Below are 21,606 nucleotides of genomic sequence, written 5' to 3' on the forward strand. Positions count from 1 at the left end.
GGTATAATGCAAAATTGTCCATATTTGATGCAAAGACATTCTGTCTCGCTGAATGTAACCAAAAGTACATACATATATGAAACTAAGTATTTTATTGCTCAAAAATGTGCATTGAGTGTTGTGTATGTGTGTGTATGTGTGTGTATTTGTGCGGTGTACAGAATGTGTATGCGATGTGTGTGTGTTTGAATGTCTCTGTGGACATGTATGTGTGTGTTACCAGGCCAGGGGCGAGGCCATTCGTGGACTCCGAGGACTCTTCTGGATTTCTGCAGCCTGATGCTCACTCAGCGCTCTCTGTGGTAAAGAACCAGCAGGATTGCATCAGAGAGAGTATATTTTTTTAGTTTGTTGAAGTCAGAGATGGAGCCAAAGAGGACAATTAAATAAGATTCTTACTGTTATACTGTAGAGGCGACAACAGGAATCATATTGAAATATTAAAATGGACGGCTGAATCTTCTTCCCTCACCTCAAACTTGATCATGAACTCCGCAAAGATGCCAAAGAAGCCTTCGGTGTTGGTGGCTTTGCCGTCTTCTCCGAAGTAGGACGCAGTTTTGCTGAATTCTTCCATTGCTCTCTGCTGCAGGGACTCCAGAGACTGGATCGCTGGGTGACTGTTTTCCAAAAAGTTCTACACAATGAAGTCAAGGGCCACAAATGTTTCAAATCACCTTTTCTGCTCTTTTTTTTAACTTTATATGTTGAAAGTAGTACATTTTGTGAAAGATACACTCATGACAGCAGCAAAACGGTCGTCAGCAGTCGCAGGCATCTTCTGACAGGCCGAGCGAATGTCTTGGATGGTTGCATGAAGGTCATTCAGATCTGACGCGATCGTCCTCTGGTTTACTGAAGATGTGTGAGTGTGTAAAACAGCAGAATAAAAACACACTTTCAATCAGTGACTAATATTAACACATCATGATCAGTTTGCTCCGAGCTTAAAGGAAAATCAAACCTTTGGCTGCAGGTGGAATCATTGTTAGATCTTTGGAAAAATCCAACACGTCAGGAAAGTGTTGACACAACGACTTGACCAGAATGTGAAGGAATGTCGACTTCCCATCCACTGTTTTAGTTGTGCTCAACTGTGGAGGAAACACAGAATTTAATAACCTAACCAGTGCAATATGATGAAAAAGAAAAGAGCGTTGACTCTGCGCGACGTACCTCTGTAAGGAAGTTGATCTTGAAGCCTGTGGTCTTGTTGGTTTTCGGTTGGCTGTTATTCAAGTAGTTTCCCATCGCCAGTACAAACTGAGGAAGGACAGAATGAGGCGAGCAGAACCGTTACTCTGCCAAACAACTCATTCATGTTTGAGCTTAAAAGGATTTTTAGTGTTTGGCAATATTTTTCTGAATCTTCATTTATAGGCGTGAATATTTGTTCTGTTGGTTGGACTGTCTGTATAGTTCCAGCTCAGGGGTAAATGTAAATGTGCTGTAGGTTAGTGAATGTTTTACTGTTCTTCATATCTGATAACATAAACACCATATTCCTTATCACTATCACATAGAATTGTAAACGCAGCTTTTATACCCCATCAGCATGACACCATACAAAGTTGATTCAATACAGGTATATCCTTCTTTGAATTTTCGTGTACTTTTCCAAATTGTACTTTACCTCCAGTATCTTCGCTAGCTTCCTGCTGGTCTTCAGCTCCATGGAGGCCTTGTTGATACAGTCGAACGCTCCCCTCAACTCCTCGGTCTTCTCCTGCAGGGAACACTTGAAGAGGAGGCTCTGCAGGCGTGTCTTGTACTCTGGTACTGACAACATCTGGTGGAAATCACACACACACACACACACACACACACACAATAAGCAAACGACCCACTGATGAACAACATGAACAATGACACAGGCTGATGTCTGCCACACAATGACTCACTCCACTACCCGGTCAGGACTGTACCTGCAACACAAACTTGTCTGGTTCACTGAGTTTGCCGGGATCCTGTCTGTACTCTTCATACTTTTTGACCTCCTCTGTGTCGGGGGCGTACAGCAGCAGCTGTTTGATGTGCGACGCCTCCAGCCTATCAGTGGCCATGCTCATCAGCACCTGACGCAGCTCTGCAGGAGACAGCTTCAGGTGGGCTATCAGGATGGCTAGAGGTTAACAAACAAAGGTTTAAGCAGGAGAAATGCTGGTTTAATGTTCACCATCTTAGTTTATTCTTCTATCAGTATTTGATAATTTCAGCTACACACATTGCAGCTGAGGCAGGTAAGAGTATCCTTAACCAAACCATGGTCACACATTATATACCATTTTATACTTACAGGCATTATAAGCCTTCTTATGGGACAGAATTTCTATCACATCTTTCTTCTTGAGGGTTTCTGGCAGGAGGGATGGATCTGGAGCCGGCACTAAAGTGAGGTCAGTGTTGGTAAAATGCAGAATATTACACAGGTACATGGTAGATACACGTTAGTGAACATTTTCCATTTTGATTGGTTTCAGGAGGTCAAACTGCAAGAAGTGCTGTTGGAGAATAACCTTAGATTCCACAAACTACAGTTGCACTACAAGGAAAATTACAGAAATAAAACTAGGAAATAATGATCATTTTAAGGTTGGTTAATTAGTATTTAAAAGTAAGTGTATCTTTATTCAAGTGTCATTCTCTCAAATCAAACAGTAATTACTATGATATGAATACAGCCACTTGTACTCACTGGAGCTCTTCTGTGTCCCAAAGTGCAGCTCCAGATCCAGATACTTCACCATGTCGTGCAGTTTATCATAATCAGAATTAGCTCCCAACTACCAAAGATATGTAAAAATGGTGCAATGTGAATAATGATTTCATGACAAAACTTTAGCATTTACTTGGCTCCTTGTGGTCAAACACCACACAACTCACCTGTCCCCAGATAGTCCCCTCTGAATTCTCCACTTGCTCCCAGCGTAACCGCTTCACACTCATGTGATTGGAATCCATTCTGGACAGATTGGGCCTTGGCAGTGGTGGAGGAGAACAAGGTGGGGGAAGGGGCGGAGGAGGAGGGGGCCCCAGGTGCTCTGTGGGATCAGACAGAGAGTGCGGGAGGGACTGGGGCTGACTCTGGCCATGGGATTGTTTATGGTGGGATGATTGGGATTGCGGCTGGTTTGGGGATTGCAGCAGGTGATGCGAGGGCTGAGACTGTGGGCGAGTGGCTTGGGTGGAGGTCTGGACTTGGTGCTGCAGCTTGTGGTGTTGGGGGAGGGGCTGGAATGTAGACAGGGTGGTTTGATGTGGCTGGAGGGGCTGAAAGGTAGAAAGAAGAGGCTGGGGCCTGTGGGACTGCTGTGGGGGGTGGATGACATGAATCTGGTGTTGGTAGTCCTTCGGAGGGGGCTGTGGGGTTATGTGGTGAATGTGGTGAATCTGAGGTGTGCTAGAGTGGTGGTGGGTCTGCTGGATAGAGTGGGGTCTCTGAGGAGAGGGTTTAGTGGGTTGGGGGTGATGGGTTTGGTGGATCTGCTGCTCTTGGTGTCTCCCTTGAGGTGAAGCTTGGGTTTGATGAAGACCTTTAAGACTTCTGCGGCTCTGGTGTGAGTGACTGTCTTGCTTTAACTGAACAGGAAGGGAGCCAGGCTCTTGCTGGGCTTGATGCAGAACCTCTGCAGAGGAGTGATGGGGCATGGGTTGGTGCATCTGATGGGCTTGATGGAGCAGCTCTGTGGAGGAGTGGTGGGCCTGGGCCTTTTGCATTTGATGGAGCAGCTCAGTAGAGGAATGGTGTGGTTGACCCTGATGCATCTGTTGAGCTTGATGGAGAAGTTCTGTTGAGGAGTGGTGAGGCTGCATCTGCTGCATTTGATGAGCTTGGTTCAGTAACTCTGTTGAAGAATGATGTCCCTTGGTTTTGTGTATTTGGTGGAGCATTTCTGAGGAGGAGTAGTGGGCATGGGCTTGTTGCCTCTGCTGGAGTATCTCAGTAGATGAGTGGTGGGCCTGAGATTGTTGCAACTGGTTGAGCACCTCAGCAGAGGAGTGATGGGTGGGGGCTTGATGCGTCTGGTGGAGCATCTCAGCTGAAGAATGGTGGGGATGGGGTCTCAGGCCCTGGTGACTTTGGTAGATTCCCTCAGCATATTGAACTTGTTGGCTGGGGTGAGCCATCGGTTGGGGCGACGGTTGAGGTGGCGGTTGGTGCGGCGGAGGGGCTGAACGAGACAAACGCCGGTGGTGATGACCCGGGTGAGCCTGCTGCAGCTGTGCTTGGTGCATCACATAGAGAGGATGGTTGGCGTGGTGATGGGTGGAGTCCGGAGAAGGGAGTGGGGGTAAGGATTGGTGAAGTTGTTGGTGAGGAAGTGGTGACAGGGCTTTTTGCTGCGTTGGCTGGGTAGGCATCGAGTGGTGACTCTGGTAAATCTGTTGCATCTGTTGCTCTTGATAAGCTTGTTGCTTGTCGTAGGCCTGACGCTCCTCGAAAGCTTTTTGCACTTCGTAAGCTTGAAGCTCCTGGTAAGCTTGAAGCTCTTCAAATGCCTTTTGCTCCTTGTAGGCTTGGCGCTGTTCGTATACTTTTTGTTCCTGGTAGGCTTGACGCTGTTCGTATGCTTGTCTTTCTTGGTAGGCTTGTTGCTCCTGGTGCATTTGTTGCTCTTCAATAGCTTTTTGCTCCTCGTATGCTTTCTGCTCCTCATAAGCTTGTCTCTCTTTGAAGAATGACTCCTGATAGGCCTGTTGCTCCTGGTAGGCCTGCTGCTCTTGAAACAGTTGTTGTTCCTCATAGGCTTTCTGCTCCTCAAAGGCCTGCCTCTCCTTGAACGCTTGTTGCTTCTCATAGACTTGCCTTTCCTTGTAGGAGTGTTGTTCTTGGAAGGCTTTTAGCTCTAGTATGGTAGCATGCACCTGTAAGTCCTCTCTTGTGGGTAGTGCTTTGTGGAGAGAGAGCCGCTTCGCTGGTGGATTACTGCGGGGTGGAGGTGGCGGAGGGGGTCCAGATTTACGGCGAATGGGCACATATGCTCTTGGGGAGTGTTCGGGGGTGAAGTCGAGCTGCTGCTTCGGTTGTTGTTGGTGCTGAGGCTGTGCAGGTGGTGGAGGGGGAGGAGGTGGGTCATTGAACTGATTAGGTGGAGGCGGAGGAGGTGTCATTGGGGGAGGAGGGATGTGGTCAGAGGATGAGGAGTAGGTGAGAGAGGAGGCGTTCTCTTCTCCACTGCTGCTTTGAGCGTCACTCGGGCTGCTCAGCTCTGGGGCCACAAATCCTCCACTTTCTTCTTCGTCAACCCCCAGCTCCTCTTCGATATCCTCATCCTCATCATCCGGGAAACCCATCTGCACAACATCCTGGTATTAACACCAATCACACTTAATTAGACCATTAATTTCAAAATCGAACTTCTTATCATATTGGTAAATGAATTGATCATGTTGCATTGTTGCCAAATAAAACTAGTATGGGTTTACAGGATCTCTCAGCTCTCTTTGCCTGCAAAAAATAATTTAAAACCTAGGTTGTTATTGCTTAGGTTTACTATAATAGAGGGTGGGGTGATGTTTTCTGAGTGATGAGATCTCACATGGGTCCTCAATGCCTCTTGGGTGCATTCACATCTGTTCTTACAGCCGTCCACGTATGATTGGATGACCCACGACCGATGTCAATGCCCGATCTTTGTGTTTTTTATAGATTCTTTTGCGTCAAAGTGTTTCACGACAAAATTTACTGAAGGAAACAAACTTTACAGGCCAGTGGGTACTGATAATATGGTCTATACCCATTCTATGTATGTGTAGGAGTCATGGGATCTGTCCTATTTTAACTTAAGGCAAACTTAAGTGCACTGCAGGGAGTCAGTGTACCATGGGGGAATTAAGCCGCTATCAACAGGACCTATGACATTATGGGTAATGTAGAAAAAATAGTCAATGTCAATAATTTGTGATGATTCAGATGTTACACTTATTAAACGTGATAACTGAATAAGCATTAAAGGTTTTTAAATTACTAGCCAATACATTTTTAAAACAGCTTCAGAATGAGACTTTACAGAGCAGCGTTAATATGACCCCACCTCCTCGTAGTCGTTCTCAGGAGTCAGGAAGTCGTCGATGATGGCCACCCTCTGTCCCAGCTGCTCACTCAGTGCATCCAGGAAGCGATCTGTGTCTTCTGAACGCGGGGGTTTGGAGAAGGTGTAGCGCCGCTTGCTGCTGCGAGTCGGTGGTGGACTTGCTGGGTAGTCAGCGGGCTCCGGGGGTGAAGGTGGGGGACTGTCCAAGCTGATGTAGGGATTGGACTCCCCGCTGGTCTGGCTGGGCAGCCCAGATGAGTAGAACTGAGCCTGAGGGGGGCTGGGGAGAGGGGTTTCATGCCAGGATGAAGGGGTCGGGGGACCTTTACGGCTACCTGAGAGAAGGAGGATACAAACTCAGTTATATTAATCAAAGATAAACATCTGAAGCATCATGTAACAGTATTAACAATAATACGTACTCTCTATCAGAGGCCTTCTATCAGTGACACTTTCAGATACTGCACAAAAAGTAATCAGAACATGTCCCAATTAAAAAAAAACATATTTTTGATTTAGATGGTGTCTTGTGTGCTTTCTAGTTCCACTTCCACCATCTTCATGTCCTCCTTATGCGAGTAACAAGCCCACCTTGTACATAAAAGTGAAATCTGAGAGCACTCTGCATCCCTGGGGCTGAGAGTCTGACTTGTGGGAGGAAAAGCGATGCACAGAGCAAATCCAGAAAAAAAAAGCCAGTTGGTTAAAAGAACCGCCTAAAAATTTCCTCTCCCTGTGTCTGATGCCATCTCTGACCCTGCACTCTTTTTCTTCACACATGCAAAATAAATTGAATCTATTAACAGCCAGGATGAAAAACACTGAAAAAGACTCCGAGATGTAAAGAGATCAGGAAGATGCCTGTCTGTGTAAAATCCAAGGATGTACAGTTGAGTCAGAACTAGGTTGGCTACCTTGGGATTCATCATTTTTGTCATCCTCTTTCTCTAACATCATTCCCCTAAACACATACACACACTCACTCATGCACGCAATAGTAATCGTTTACAATAAAGTTATTTTCTAACTCCAGCTGCTGTAGGATGTGAACTTTGGGCACCTGTGTTAGCGAGCATTGTGGGGGAAGCCGAGCGCGAAGGAGGATCCAGATCCAGCAAACTCTCTTGGGTGGGAAGAGGGCGACTCTTTAGAGACTTGGACCTCTTGGATGAATACATGTTCTCCAGCTCAGCGTACACTGCCGACAGCTGGTGGGGTGGAAATGCACAGAGAGACCGGGGTCAGACCTCCTGTCCCGATGACTATGAATCCTATCTTGATATTTACTGTATCTTGGTGTTTCTTACATTGGTGAGGTTGTTGGGAGTCTCAGGGAGGGAGGTACCATCACCTGACTGTCTCTCTCCTGGAGCCAACCTCATCCCCATCTCCATCACTGGCTCTGCACGGAGGCCTATGGTAATACACTCATTAGAATGACATCCAAGGCTTTGTTGGGTTTTTACGGTGCAGGATTCAGCTGATCTGGGATAAGATCAGCTCAGTTTACATGTACTCCAGTCAGATTTGGGCCAGTGACTGCAGGCAGCTGATTGTATCACAATGTACTGGAAAATCTACAGTATGAAATAATATCTGCCACACTGGTGATGTAAAAGGTTATTAAATAACTGTATTTATGATAATGTTGACGGCAATGTGAGTGATAACGATTTAAATAGTGATGATGCCTCTGATCACAGCAATGAGGAAGACAGTGAAGATCTGTACCCAGGCCCAAGTGTGTGCCAATGACCAGGTCGTCTGAACTACGTCCCCTCACACTGCTCCTGTACGTGGTCCCCGTTACTCTCATGGAGCTGCTGCGGCGATGGGGCTCGTGGGCAGACTCAGGCTCGGGAGGAGGGGGAGGTGGTGGTGGTGGAACTGGAAAACACACACACACACACACACACACACACACACACACATTGGCAGTGCAGAGGAAGAGGCAAAAAAAAATCAGCACCCGAGTTTATTGCACTTCAGTGAAGCGGACAAATGTATTACACATCCCAGCCGGAGGGATCTTCTCACAAACAAACTTCCTGTAGTTTACACACACAAAACTTCACAAAAATGTAAAAACCAAAGTCACATCTAACAATGTGGATGTGAGCTCACACACCTGATGCTTTGAATCCAATAAAGCGTGAGATCTTGCTCTGGCAGTGTTCCTGCTCCTCGTACGTCAGCAGCTGGTAAACAAACTGCCAGATCACCTGTTTGGCTGGAGTGTCCAGCACCGGGAACACATCCACGATCAGAGTGTCAACATTCCTGTTTTCAAGGAAACACAGGCAAGGTGACAGAGATGTTTTGTACTAATAAGAACCAATTCTACTTCCTGATCCACGTCTCCTATGTAGCACAGACCCACCTGATTTTGAAATCTTTATATACTGACAATAACACTCATGAAATGGTAATTTCCAGCATCTCCACAGCCAATTGTGGTTTAATTTAAGTACAATTCAACTTGCACTGAAAAATATCAACAGTTCAGTTATACCTTTGACTTCAAATTCACCCTCTGACTCTATTTCCTCCCAGCTTTCCTTCCTTCTAACGCCCCACTCTTCTTCCCACCCGATTGCTCACCTGTGCTGGAAGAAGTTCTCCAAAGCCTTGCAGATGGTGTACCTCTCCTGGATGGTCAGCAGGTGCTCCAGCTGCTGACCGAAGGTGCGGCCCTGAACCCTGATACTGGGAGGCAGAATCTCCGCCACCCACTGCAGGGAGCTGAACACAGGGGAGCGGGCACGTTCTGGAGGACCACCGCCCCCTGCGAGGTCCTGCTCTGCCAGGCTGTAAGTGGACGAACCGTCCTCCACTACCAGAGTGGGCATGGCACCACTGCCCTGCAGCATGGTCACCACCTTCTCATGGGAGGAGGTCCTACACACACATGCACACATACACTAGATGGAAGCCTTTTCTTTAAAAACGTCTGTATTATGTATCAGGTTTAGATTTGCTTCAGTAAATGCATTGTTTTCTGCAAAAAAGTCAAGTTAATGTGAGTGGGAGCTCAACCTCATGTCCAGCCCGTTGAGAAACAGGATGCGGTCTCCTGGTTTCAGTCCTGCTTTGTCTGCTGGGCTTCCTGCAGAACAGAAAAAGAGAGTTTCAGCGATTCGATGATTTGACCAAGGAAAAAGCAAAGATGAGGAAAAAGTCAAGATATTACAAAAGTCCCCTTGAAAAAGAGTTACTTGACTATAATATGTGAAAGTACTAATCTGGAACTGCAGCTGGCACATTTTACATTTGCACAGACACAAATGCACAGACAAGTGAACGTACCAGGGATGACGGAATCAATCCACACTGGAGCATGACCTCTAAGAGTGAAGCCAAAACTCATGTTGCCTTTGCAGACTCTCACCGTCCTGAAGAGACAGAGAAAGATTGAGCTTTACAGGAATAACCAAATGTTGTAGAAAACAAACAACAACAAGTTACCATAGAAACCCTGTTAGACATCTCATAGTGAAACCAAAGTGTATTTTAGTAAAGGTGGTCTATTTATTACTGTGGACTGACACAGTGGACCTCCAACACACTGCCATATTCAGCAGACTACTTTAAATTCACATCCTGCATGACAGAGTCTACTTCAAAATGGACAAGACGTCCCCGGGGAGCTGTAGAGCATCTTCAAAGACCTGGGCCACTGCAGAGCAGATTCCTGGGGAAGTTTATTCCTAAAGTTTAAACGGATGGTGATAGGATGTTTGTAATCATGTTGTTTACGTGTTTTGAATAGTTATAAAATCCAGATGAATGTGAGCAGGAGCTTAGCAGAGAGGAAACATAGAGACACGTCGGCAGATGAAGACAGGAAGGAGGAGGTCAGGCATGACTCGTCCAAATAGGTTTATGCTTTATATAGATTTAGGCGTCACCACCGGTGGGTCTGCTTTTCAGTTCACTCCTCCACATTTCCGCTGGCATTAATTCCTGACACAAAAAGACGTATCACAGCGGTTCTCGTGTGGAGTGGTTACAGATTTGATCAGGCAACGGGAGAGGAAGAGTTATTTCTGGAAAAGGGTCGTCTTTGAAAACTGACACGACCAGTTAGGGCTGAGCGAAGACTTCATCGTAAAGATTTTCACATCAATCAATATCGATAATTATCAGGATAGTTGTCACATTATGTTTTAAGACTGATGAAGGTTGGGGGTTTAAACTCTTCTTCATGGGCAAAGAATGACTCTTTGCAAATCTGAGGTGGATCAATTATGTGTGAATCCTCCTCACTGTGCACATTGCATAAGCATAAAATCAATATATACAGTAAATTGGACTTTTGCTGTATTGCTATTGATGAAAATTATAATTTATGATATTGTTCTATCGCCCAGCCCTAAAACCAGTGTTGCTTAAAAATAAAAGCTGAGACTCCTGCTGATAGAAACACACAGAAAGGATGAGTAATTAAATATTCATGAGCCACAGTAATGGGTGGGGCTGCAACATACACACCTGCAGTTGGTGGTGGTGCCACTGGAGTGGCCGGCTATTAGGGAGGTGGTCTTCCTCATGCCCCTGGGTGGTTGGTTCCCGCCCTCCTCTGCGTGGGTGCGTGGCACTGAGCTGGCGCGCGTGGACACCAGGAGGCGCTCGGGGTGATCCTCGCTTCGGCTGCGGCGTAGGCGGTTGCGGCTGGGGTCACTGAAGCTCCGCCCCTTAAGCCGGCTCATCAGGCTCTGGGAAACCACCTCGTCAAAACGCTCCCGGTGCTTCTTGGGAATGAAGATCCTGGCAAACATTGTGAAACCAGAGTCAGAGTAAGGAGAGCAGATGTGGAGCAGCATCCCGCTCAGCTCAGGCAGTGAAAAGACCAATTTTTTTGTTTTATGCACAGCGACAAAACACAATCACATGAAAAGCAACATCTCAGCCACAAAATCCACGACTCTGCGTTTCCAAAGAACATGGATTCTTGCTCTGGATACATATTAAACCGGCTGGGGATCCACTTAATTGGTTCAAAAACTGTTCAGTCCACATCGTCTCATGAGAGGGCCATGGCATGTAGAAGAAACTGGTCCAACGCTATAGATGGTGTGTGTGTGTGTGTCTGTGGTATGTGTGTGTGTGTGTGTGAGAGAGAAAGAGGATGAAAGCGATAAAGGATGAGCTTTGGTGTGTGTGGTCCCGTATTGGCGGCTGCAGGTAAGAGTGTTCAGCATCAGTGACAGCCCACAGCTAATATGCAAAGAGCAGGAAGAGCAGTGCCGGAGCCACCTCTCGGAGAAAACACTCCACTCCCTCCATGAGTGTTATTTTCTCCTCCCATCATCAGCTCCCGATGCCTTCTCCCCTCTCCCACCCTCAGATACTGCTGAGTTTGATGTGGTTTGCTTTTCATGGGAGTATTTGTAAGCCTGGCTCGCTCACTTTCCTCTAGTCTGCTTTGTGTGATGATTATAAGAAAGTGTCCAGTCATTAAAATGAAGACTGGAAAGAGGACCAGCAGTAGTGACTATAAGTGCAAACGTATCGGAGAAGGCTCGTGTCTTAAGCAGCCTGAGGCTTGGTGGCAAAATTGGTGTCGTTGCCTCTTCTGTGTAAGATGGTTGTCTTTTGTTGCTTTTCAGCATCAGCACAGAATTGTGAAGAAGCTCTTTGTTTCCCATAACTAGCAGTCAAACCTGTCATTCACCACTGATGTTTTAGACTGCTCGCAATGCCTGCTCCCATCAAACTCCCTTGTAGCTGCACTGCATGCCATTTATTTTTGGCCAATTATCTGCGAGAACAAGAAAATAACAAAACAGAACAACAGAAATGACCCAGAAAGGAAAGAGACGTTGCCGATAACTGTGTTTTAGAAGTGTTTGATTTCATGTTTCCTTTAAATATAGGACGCCTGAAGCCTCCCTGATTCTGTTTCCTTCATCTGGAGATAATTGCACACAGATAACTGAGAAAACCTCCACCTCACATGCACGTACACACACACCTCATTTGTCACTTTTGTCTTTTGCGTATCTGCCTCCCCATCCCACCCACAAGATGATGCTGCCTCCATCCTCATCATAAGCCTCTCTCTATCGTTCCGTCTTCAATGTGAATCTCCAGGGTTCCTCCGCTGTGCATTGGGGAAAAAAAGAGTGCCTTGTGTTTTTTTGAGCCTGCACAAGTTCCAACGTGCATCCACACACACGCAGCACAGCTCCTTACGCAAATGCCACAGAATAATGCTCAGCGATGCAGATTCGGTATTAAAAGCGGCTGCAGTCAGTTTGCAGGTACATTTGGGAACGTTGTTTGGAAGCAAGGAATACATGTTCTGGTTTTAGATTTGAATCAAGAGTCATAAAGAAGCTGAGCTGCCTCCATACCAATATCTAAAAAACAGATTTCTGCCCTCTGGAGGAGACAAAATGCTGACGCGCCCACACACACACACAAACACACACACACACACACACACACACACACACACACACACACACACACACACACACAAACCAAAAAGCATGCCTGTAATTACAGCTAAAACCAGGCAGCCTCACTTTGATCCAGTCCAGGTTTTTCAAATCAGGTCATGGACTCTCAGTCTGTAAATCCAAGTTAAACCACTCGTAACCAATTAAAACTAAGTGCGTTTTATGGTGTTATATATATAACAATATATTGAATTCAATACACCGTTTCAGTAATGTAAGATTTTTTAAGATAAACCAGGCTGCTATGAAACGGTGGCACCACACACTTGCATCTTAGGGTTAGGGTTAGGGTTAGGGTTAGGGTTAGAGATCAAGATGTGATGGGAATCCTGAGCAAACTTTCAAATCACTTTGTGTGTGTGCATGTGTTGTGTATGTGTGTGTGCATTTGCGTGTGTGTGTGTGTGTGTGTGTGTGTGTGTTTGTGTGAGTTAAATGATTAATACCTGTTTTTTGTGAGTTCACCCAGCTGTGGAGGCACTGGTTGCAACACAAACCACTATATTCTTACAACAATAACTGCTTATTAATTAAGCCATATAATGGCAGTAATGAAAGACATATTAGTGTTTTGTGCCAAGGTGAAAACCAACAACTGATCTCTCATCTGGATTCACTGTCTCTTAAAACTATTGATTAAGTTATGAGAGGAGTGACGTGGTGGTGCATGTGTGGAAAATGTGTCAGTACAACCCCGATCAATCAGTGATCTCATTTTTGAGGTGATAATCTTCTCTATGGATTCAGATTTATGTTCTTACATCCTGAAAAACAAAAGCCAAGGGAAGTAGGGTGTCTAGGTGACAGTGATTAAGTGCACGATGTGTTCATGCACCAAAAAGGCAAAACTTCACCCGAGGGCTACAACGTGCTCATCTGTGACGCCAAGCTGCTCTGTGGTGTCATCTCGAGGGTCAGCTTTCTCTTGCAAGCAGAGAAGTAGTGAGAGACTATGGCAAAAACATAGAGTGGGGGGAAAGAGATAGAAGTTGGTGAAAGGCAGAACGACAAGGAGGAGGAATCAATGGAATGATTTGAAGAAAGGCATTAAAAGCCAATATGAGGATATAAGCGGTAAAATATGACAGAGCCAGAGAGAGAAGAAGTGGAGAACTAGAGCTCTTTCTAGGCCAGGGTCATGGAGCTACTGGGAATGAAGCTGGGTATTCTGCGCTCCGTACGCTATGTAGGCCACAGAACTTTCCCAAACAACATTCATACATCACCACAGTGACTCGGACAAACCGCGGATAGGGAGAACGAAAAAGAACAGGGCCATTCATCGTTTTACAGCAGCATCATGGCTCCATTTCATTTGATCAACCATCGACTTCGGCTCCAATCATCACCGACAGCTCTCGAAGTTGAAGTTTGGCCTCGCTGCGCTGCCATGGTACCATCTAAGCGAAGGAGCATTTCAATCGCCAAATCTTGTAACCCAACCAAACACAAGTGAGCAGAACTTCACAGCCGCCTCCACTGAAGTTGGATGTAGGCCTCGGGATGCCCTCAATTATAAGGAGGACGAGAGGAGCCTATAATTAGGGTCGGAGGGGGGGGTGGATCGAGGACAGGGCGCGCAGACAGATGAATGACAACCGCAATCAGCTGGGAAACTCATTGCAACAACCATCAGACCCACTTCTGATCAGACATTTTGACAGCAGGGCCAAGCATGAATTTGCAGACATGGAATTAAACCGTCTCAGAAATAGAAGAACCCCAACAAGATAGAGTCATCAGCAGAAGTAGAGCTGAGTTTTGCTGGAACCTGCAGTTTTCCTCTGTGTAGAGACAGCACAGATTTTCATATATTTGCTGGCAGAATAATTGTCAATACAAGCCGTGGCAACAAACACACAGAACCGTTGCACGACAATACTCCCGCAACTTCAGATACGAGTCAGCACAAACAACACAAAAGCAAAGTGGAAGCGCCATACCGAACGTGTCTGGAAAGGCTCCTGTCCCTTCCCATGGCTCTTTGGGGGCTTTGAGGAAGTGCCTGCGCTCAGTTAAGCAATGCAAGTGCCTCCCCTGTATCTCGGTGAGTCCCCATCTTATCTGAACAAGCAAACTCTCCAGGACAAAGGGAGAAGAGGAGAAAGATGGAGGAACAAGAAGGCGTCCGGGATCTCAAAACCGCTCACTGCAGACTCGGAAAACAGCCAGACGAGGAAAGAGAGAGAATGAGAGAGAGGGAGGGAGCAAAGTGCAAAAATCCCTCCACACCTCCAAAACATCCTCAGGCAGCATCCTCAGCTGTTCTCCAACTTCATGTTTGGGGCGGCACTCTCCCCTCGTCCCCATGTTGTTCCCTCTCTTTCGGGGGACCCGTGAAGCCAGGTCACCACAGGGTGGTCTTCCCGGGCACAGCTACGGGACAATCCTCATCACCTGAGTCATCCATCATTTGGCAGAGGAAAGAAGTGAGTGACAAATCATCTCTTCCCTTAGTGGAGGGAGGAGGAAGGAATGAGAGGAACAGAGGAGTAGGTGAGGAGGGAGAGAGGAGGAGAGAATCTGAGAAGAGACGAGAGCCCCGGTGGAATTTCATAGGCAGGTCAGAAAAATGACTGTGTGTGTGTGTGTGTGTGTGTGTGTGTGTGTGTGTGTGTGTGTGCGTGTGTGTGTGTGTGAGAACCACTTATATGAGTAACTGAATGTACGAAAACGTTTACAGTCATGTCTACATGAATGACATGCTTGACACATTTATTTCTACACATATGGCTGAGCAATAAAGCAATATCAATAATAACGCAATATAATTTTTGTCGAATAGTTCTACCCCAGAATTGTCAAATATTGTGTTTGTTATTCTCTGCCCATAAAGACAAGTTTAGCCTTCTCTCAGGAGCTAAATTCACTCTTTAAACTTAAAGGAAGTAATAATGTGATAGTTATCCTGATTATAATCAATATCGTCTGATATGAACATTTTAATCTGAATTTAAGTTTCTGACCATGTTGCTCGGCATCCGTCCTAATCTGTATAAATACCTCGAGCCCACAACAGCTTCACTAATCCTCACTAATCACAGAAACACATCAAACAGTGAGGAAAAATAAAGAAAACAAATGCGCTGCCTCCCAAACCCTGGGTAGAGAATGCACCGGTCTAATTAATTCCCAGCTTTGAAGTCTATATACAGATACACAAAGGCTGTAATTAAATTCAGTTACAACAACACGACAGAACAACACAAACTAAAGAGCTAATAGCTGTTCCGGGATTGTCTCTAATGACACTCAGGATACATAATCCTCTGCCTGATTTCCAAATTGTTCAAGCACTCGCTAAAACTGTAACCCCTGGGTTTTTGGAGCCATTTAAAGAAACAACACTGGCAAGTGCGTCAGAAACCTAAGAGAGAATTTATTAAAAGAAATAGGCTGCATATAAATAGAACACATCCTCTGGGAGGGCAGGGCGAATCGGCGAGGGGACCGAGGCCGACGGAGGGGAGCGTGGCCCCGGCTGGTCAAGTTCTACAGGGCGTACATAAGAAATGACTGATGTTAGGCTCACATCCTCTAACACAACCCACTAAGAACTGGTCTTAGTTGGGGGCGGGTGGTGGAGTGTGTGTGTGTGTGTGTGTGTGTGTGACTGATGTGACAATGATTGAGGCAGGAGAAGAGAGACTGACAGGTTGGGGGATCAAGCTCCAGACACATTGGTTCTCCAAGCCTCAGACGACAAGAGTGACCCCCAGCACATCTACAATATAATATCTTCAGTGGTTTGCTGATGTCTTAGAGGCTGGATGCCAAAAAACATATGCATTCAATATATATTCCAATATTGGAATAGAGAAAATAAAAGTAAATACAGCTATTGACACTTTCAGACCAGCTTTAACTTTGGGTTAATATCAACAAGACTAGTTTATCACGTTAGCACGCAACCACTTGATATGTAGACACTATACAGGGGAGGTTATTGGTTATTCGGTCACAACCCATTGTGTTCAAAGTACTGACCTTACTAAGGTGGCAGCCATTTGCACAAACCATTGCTCGTGAACAGCCTGGAAGCAAACCTCCACAAGGCTGCTGCCACAGAAATGTGATGAGAAGACTGCTGAAAACATCACCATCCTCAAAGAAATATTTTTCACATTAACGCCTTTCAATGTTCAAGCACACGTGAACTTTACACAGCAGGATGAAGCTATGGGTAACTACAGCTGTCTGAAGTTACAGTAGATTTATATAAAAAAAGTACGGCTCTTACTGGGACAGTTCCTCGCTGCCTGAATGTGAGGGAAACAGTCATCAGGCCTCTGTGGAAACAGCCAATGCATAATTAATGTCACTGCTGTGCAACACAAACATTACGAAGCATTTTCACAGGCAGCTTTCGAAGAAAGGAAATCAGAGCTGTGATGAAGAGGCGGCTTGACAACAGCTGGAGGAAGAACAGATTACTCAACATTAATCTGTCACTGGACAAGCTGAGCACTAATTGACAGTAACACGACTGCTCGTTCAATATACTCCAACTGCACCTCTGCTCATTTCATGACCAATCACGGGCGGCGACACAAGACGCTCGGACACCAAGCTCTTTCACTGCTCACTGCAAAATCTGCAAATGCACAATGCCATGTCAAATTGATTTTCAATACTCACTTGAGGCAGCAGAGCATAATTCCTCCCAGCAGAAAACTTCAGAGCAGGGACCATGTGCATGTGCGTGTGAGAGACATGCAGTGTGAGGATCTGCATGTTGTTGTGCTCTGTAAAGCACCAGCAGCAAACTGGCTAAGAGCTGTATGCAGAGGAGGGAATAAAGAGCATCCAGTGATGAGATCCACGGGAAAAAAAAGAAAACGGTGCATGTATCAAAGGGTGCATCACAGCTGACAGGGAGAGCTGGGAGAGGAAGGGACCAACAGAGAGAAAGTCAAAGTGAGAGCAAGTGACTGAAGGGAGGGGGGGGCTGCCAAATAGAGTTTGCGAATGTGTGCAGAGGTATTGTATTTTCGATTCTGATTTCCAGATCAATGCTGAGTCGGGAGAAACGTGATATTCTGCAGTGATTTTCTCACCGTAGCCTCGTGTACTGTTCCTAAGAGGAGGGAAACAGGACAAAGTGACATTTAAGCACCCGAGGGCAACACCCCCCATATTTCACAGTAAACTGCTGAGGGGGCGATTCTAAAATACTGATTTCACAGGGCAATTAAGGAGTTTGAAATCCCTCTCTGCTCCTTTAGCTACATAATAATATGCTGTACAGTGAATCTGGATATAATGTACCACACATCTGACTATAACTCTCCCCTGTGCGCTTTTACAAGCTTTCTCAAAATCTAAAGACTAGGAGAGCAAATGATTGAAACCAACAAATCCACAACCTTATCTGAGTCTGGTTTTCAATTCATGAAAATACAATCAGCTCTGGTGGGAAACTATATGACAATAGACTGAATGAATTCGGAAAAAAATTCTGTATTTCGAAAGACATTAATAATTTATCGAAACACATATTGTAATGTAAACGTGGTTTCATAAGGGGACTGGACTTTGGTAGAGGTCTTTGCTCCCCTGATTGCAATCTTAGTTATGTTAATGTATTATAGTCAAGAGCTGCAGAAATCCAGAAGTAATTTACAAAAGGCCCAAGGACCACTCAAGTAACAATATACAATCCAAGCAATATTGAGATATACAAAGAGTTTTGGTTGTTTGGAAAAATTTCCGTACTAAGAAGCATCACAGTTATTCCCCAACAATGCATGAGAGGACTTTTCGTGCACCCTCATGAACCCTCAGCTTCAATTCTGAGCTCACGAGCGAATACAATTCCCCCTTTCAGAGATAAGACTGGAAACAGCAGTGCTCACTAAAACATGAATGCTTTGCAGTGGGATCCAGATGTAAAGCTGTTGCAGAACTTTGTCACACAGTGGATCGGCCCTGGTTTTCACGGACTGCAGAGTGTTGAGGGTTTTCAGTTATAAGAAATTCCCTTGTACCTGACAAAGCCTCTTAAATCTTCCCATATGTGGTGGCTCAGACTATTAAACATGAAAAGCTGTGCATGTGACCTCTGAGTGCGACCAGCCGAGCAGCTACCTGACGCTGTCGATCAGCTGCTGGTGCTCCTCTGTGATCAGGATGTCAGGCAGCGCCTCGGCCAGACTGTCCACATCCCTCTCGGCAGCGTACTGCTTCAGCACATCAAACAGCTGCTCCTTCACATCCGGTTCCTCCCCCAGCACCTCCTCCACCTGACGGATGAATACATTCATTAATACACACTATTGCAACAGCATGTATGCCCTCTGAGATGCAGCCATGCGTTTCACAGGCACCTTCTTATTGAACTCCATGGCCTTGTGGGCGCGACTGTCCCTGACGCTGTCCCCGCTCTGTGACAACACCCTCATGCTGCTGCTTAACCGCTTGGGTCGCCGGGCCATACTGAGCACGCCCAGACGCAGAGGTCGACCCTGAGCTGCTTTGATCATGGCCGCTGCCGTTTCGTGATGCTTCACTGGGATGCCGTTGACCTCCATGACGTAGTCTCCGACCTTCAGGCCACTGCGCCCGGCCGGGCCGCTGGGCATGCAGTCCTCCACCATCAGAGGGCTGTCTCCAACGATGGTGAATCCAAAACGGCCATCAGGGCCAGGGGTGATGTCGATCTAAAGAAGGGAAAAAGCATGGCTGAGTGACTTTTTGTCACCAAATAAAAACACAAAATGCAGATTATTGTGTGTCAGCTGACCTGTTCAAGCCGTGACACTACTCCGATGCTGGGTGGGACAGTCTTGAGGGTCTGAGCCAGGGCGACTAGCGCCGGTGTGCTGAGGTTGGTCACATCCTGGCCCTCGATGTCCACCACCTGGTCGCCCGGCTGCAGGCCAGCCAGGTAGGCACTGCTGCCCTCCACCACGGAGAGGATGTAGCTGGGCCCAGTGCCACCCAGCCGGAAGCCAAACGCCTCTGGCCAGTTCTGATTGGTGGCAGGGAGACCAAGGTCTGGTGGGATGGATGGAAAGATAAAACTCAGAGAGGTTCAAAGGGACGGACACTGTAATCGGCATATTTTTGGAATGTATAAGTAAAACAGTTCAGCTCAGTTTACAGAAGGTAGTTTTCTTTCATCAACACAAGAAATCAGCAAACAGGGACTTTTTAATGCTGGAGGATACATGAGCAAGTATTAACTGCTTATCTGGAGCATGCGGCTCATGGAGAGGAGCAGGTTGTGACTAAAATGGAGGTCAGAATGTCCATTGGTTTAAATAGGGCACCTCAGTGATGGAGCTGCCGACTTGTCCCAGCAAGTGCACTGGTCTGTTTAATGAGGCCACGGATAAAAAGACACGGAAGAATAAATAATCTATCTTTCAGAATGATAGATTTGTTTTCGATAAATTCAACGACAGTTAAAGAGAAATAAAAAATGACTGCAGGTTATTTTGGACTGATGGTATCGAACCCACATGTTGAACTGCTGCCCTTCCCCTGGTCACTGGCCTCATTCTACTGCAGCAGGAACAGTCCCAACAGGCCCATTTAATCTGATCTACAACCATCTGGATCATCAAACATATATTTATATATACACAGTAGAATTATGTAGGACATTACAGGGATCAGTCTATGTGATGGTGTCTGTTGAAAATCTCTCACCAAACATTACAATCTCGCTCCATAATCTAGATCATAAACTGATAAATCTAAATATAATTTTTAAGCACAAGTACTTGCCCTTAGTTTCGTTTAAATTCATGTTGTTTTCCAATCTCGTTTCGCTGTGATTTAATAAAAGCTTAGGTTGCAATGACCTGAAATATAATTACTCAAATGAATAATAAAAATAACCTCAAGTCTCAAGTCGAGGCTGCACTACCACTCCCCAATGATAATTATCTTAATCGCCCCCAGAGTGCAAAGCTAAAAGAGACACCTTGACATTGTGGGATGAAAGAGAGCTCATGAAAGAAAAAAGTAAGTGCATGCAGTGCTTCATCGAACCACGAGAACTAAACCAGTCTTTTTCTTCTTGTATCTGAACGGAGGCAGAGAAATATGGAGGCAGTGAGAGTGAGACAAACAAAATTAGATATAGAGATAAAAGTTTTTTTTTTAAGTGCACAAGAAGTGAGAGAATAAAAGTCTTCAGATCAGCTTAAATGCAGAAAAAGACAAATCAGATCTTCCTGGACCACAGGGCAAAATAGTCAGGGAGGGCTGTGGCTGAGTGAATAAGTCCAATCAAACCAAAAGGCTCAACAAGGCGCAGAACTTTGGTTCAGACTAACGAGAGGAAGCATCAAACTGTAGCCGATTATTGATCTAAAATACTTTGGGAAATCACTGTCGTGGAGCAGCAGTCTTTCCTCCCTGACAGAACACAAGCTGCACTCAGAGGATTGTCAAGACTTTCTTCAGTACTGTTCTCTCCAACCTGTGCCCAAGATACACAATCTCAGCGACCCTCCAGCAGTTCAGGACAGCTTTGTAAAAATTATGAATCTGAGAAAAAGAAGACTTACAGAAATCCTTGGAGGCACTCCGGGTCCCGGACTTGCTCTGGCGAAGGGAGAAGCGGCCCTTCCTGCTCAGGAAGCGCCTCATCCTTGCCCGGCTTGCGGCAGGGCACGTTCCAGCCAGCCTCCTTTAACCCCCGTCCAGGGGGTCGATGCAGCCAAAGAGTGCCCTCGGACACTCTCGTGCTGCTCCTCACCTGACCTCACCTCCTCCGAAAGCCTATACCCGGCTAGGCAAATCAAGGGTACCTTAAAAGGTCACATCTGTAGGTAATATAGGCCAATACCATCCCCTGTTCTCAATCAAAGAACCAGTGCTCTGTAGTTGAGGACAGGGAGGCCAGAGGAGAGGGGAGAGCATCTGAAAATCAGGCTCTCCATCCTGGATGAGGCAGCCCAGCCTCAGCTTCAGTCCAAGCCCTATGGCAGAGCGGTGATCAGAAAACTGGGACACTCTCACTTGGTCCTGAAATGGTTCTTTGCAAGAAAAGGTACTGCAAAGCCCCATTTTTCTATAAATACCTATCCCTTTCTCTCTCTCTCTCTCTCTCCCGCCCTCTCGTTCTCTCTGTCTCCCTCTGTCGCTCATGTGGA

General features: G+C 46.0%; 1 protein-coding gene across 1 annotated transcript; it reads right to left on the reverse strand.

Moving 5' to 3' along the window:
* Positions 1–216: 216 nt before the first annotated feature.
* On the reverse strand, positions 217–21,100 carry grid2ipa (glutamate receptor, ionotropic, delta 2 (Grid2) interacting protein, a). Its single transcript, XM_053444210.1, is given in 23 exon segments — positions 217–297; positions 473–637; positions 737–855; positions 965–1,094; positions 1,177–1,263; positions 1,634–1,789; positions 1,926–2,122; positions 2,297–2,386; positions 2,696–2,783; positions 2,884–5,307; positions 6,036–6,370; positions 7,096–7,243; positions 7,343–7,449; positions 7,767–7,922; positions 8,164–8,315; positions 8,637–8,933; positions 9,072–9,141; positions 9,342–9,427; positions 10,527–10,802; positions 18,587–18,741; positions 18,826–19,158; positions 19,242–19,549; positions 20,995–21,100. Coding segments are annotated over 23 exon segments (6,066 nt in total).
* Between the last annotated feature and the right edge of the window lie 506 nt (positions 21,101–21,606).

Source organism: Pleuronectes platessa, chromosome 16 (assembly GCF_947347685.1).
Source record: "Pleuronectes platessa chromosome 16, fPlePla1.1, whole genome shotgun sequence".
NCBI classification, from domain to species: domain Eukaryota; kingdom Metazoa; phylum Chordata; class Actinopteri; order Pleuronectiformes; family Pleuronectidae; genus Pleuronectes; species Pleuronectes platessa.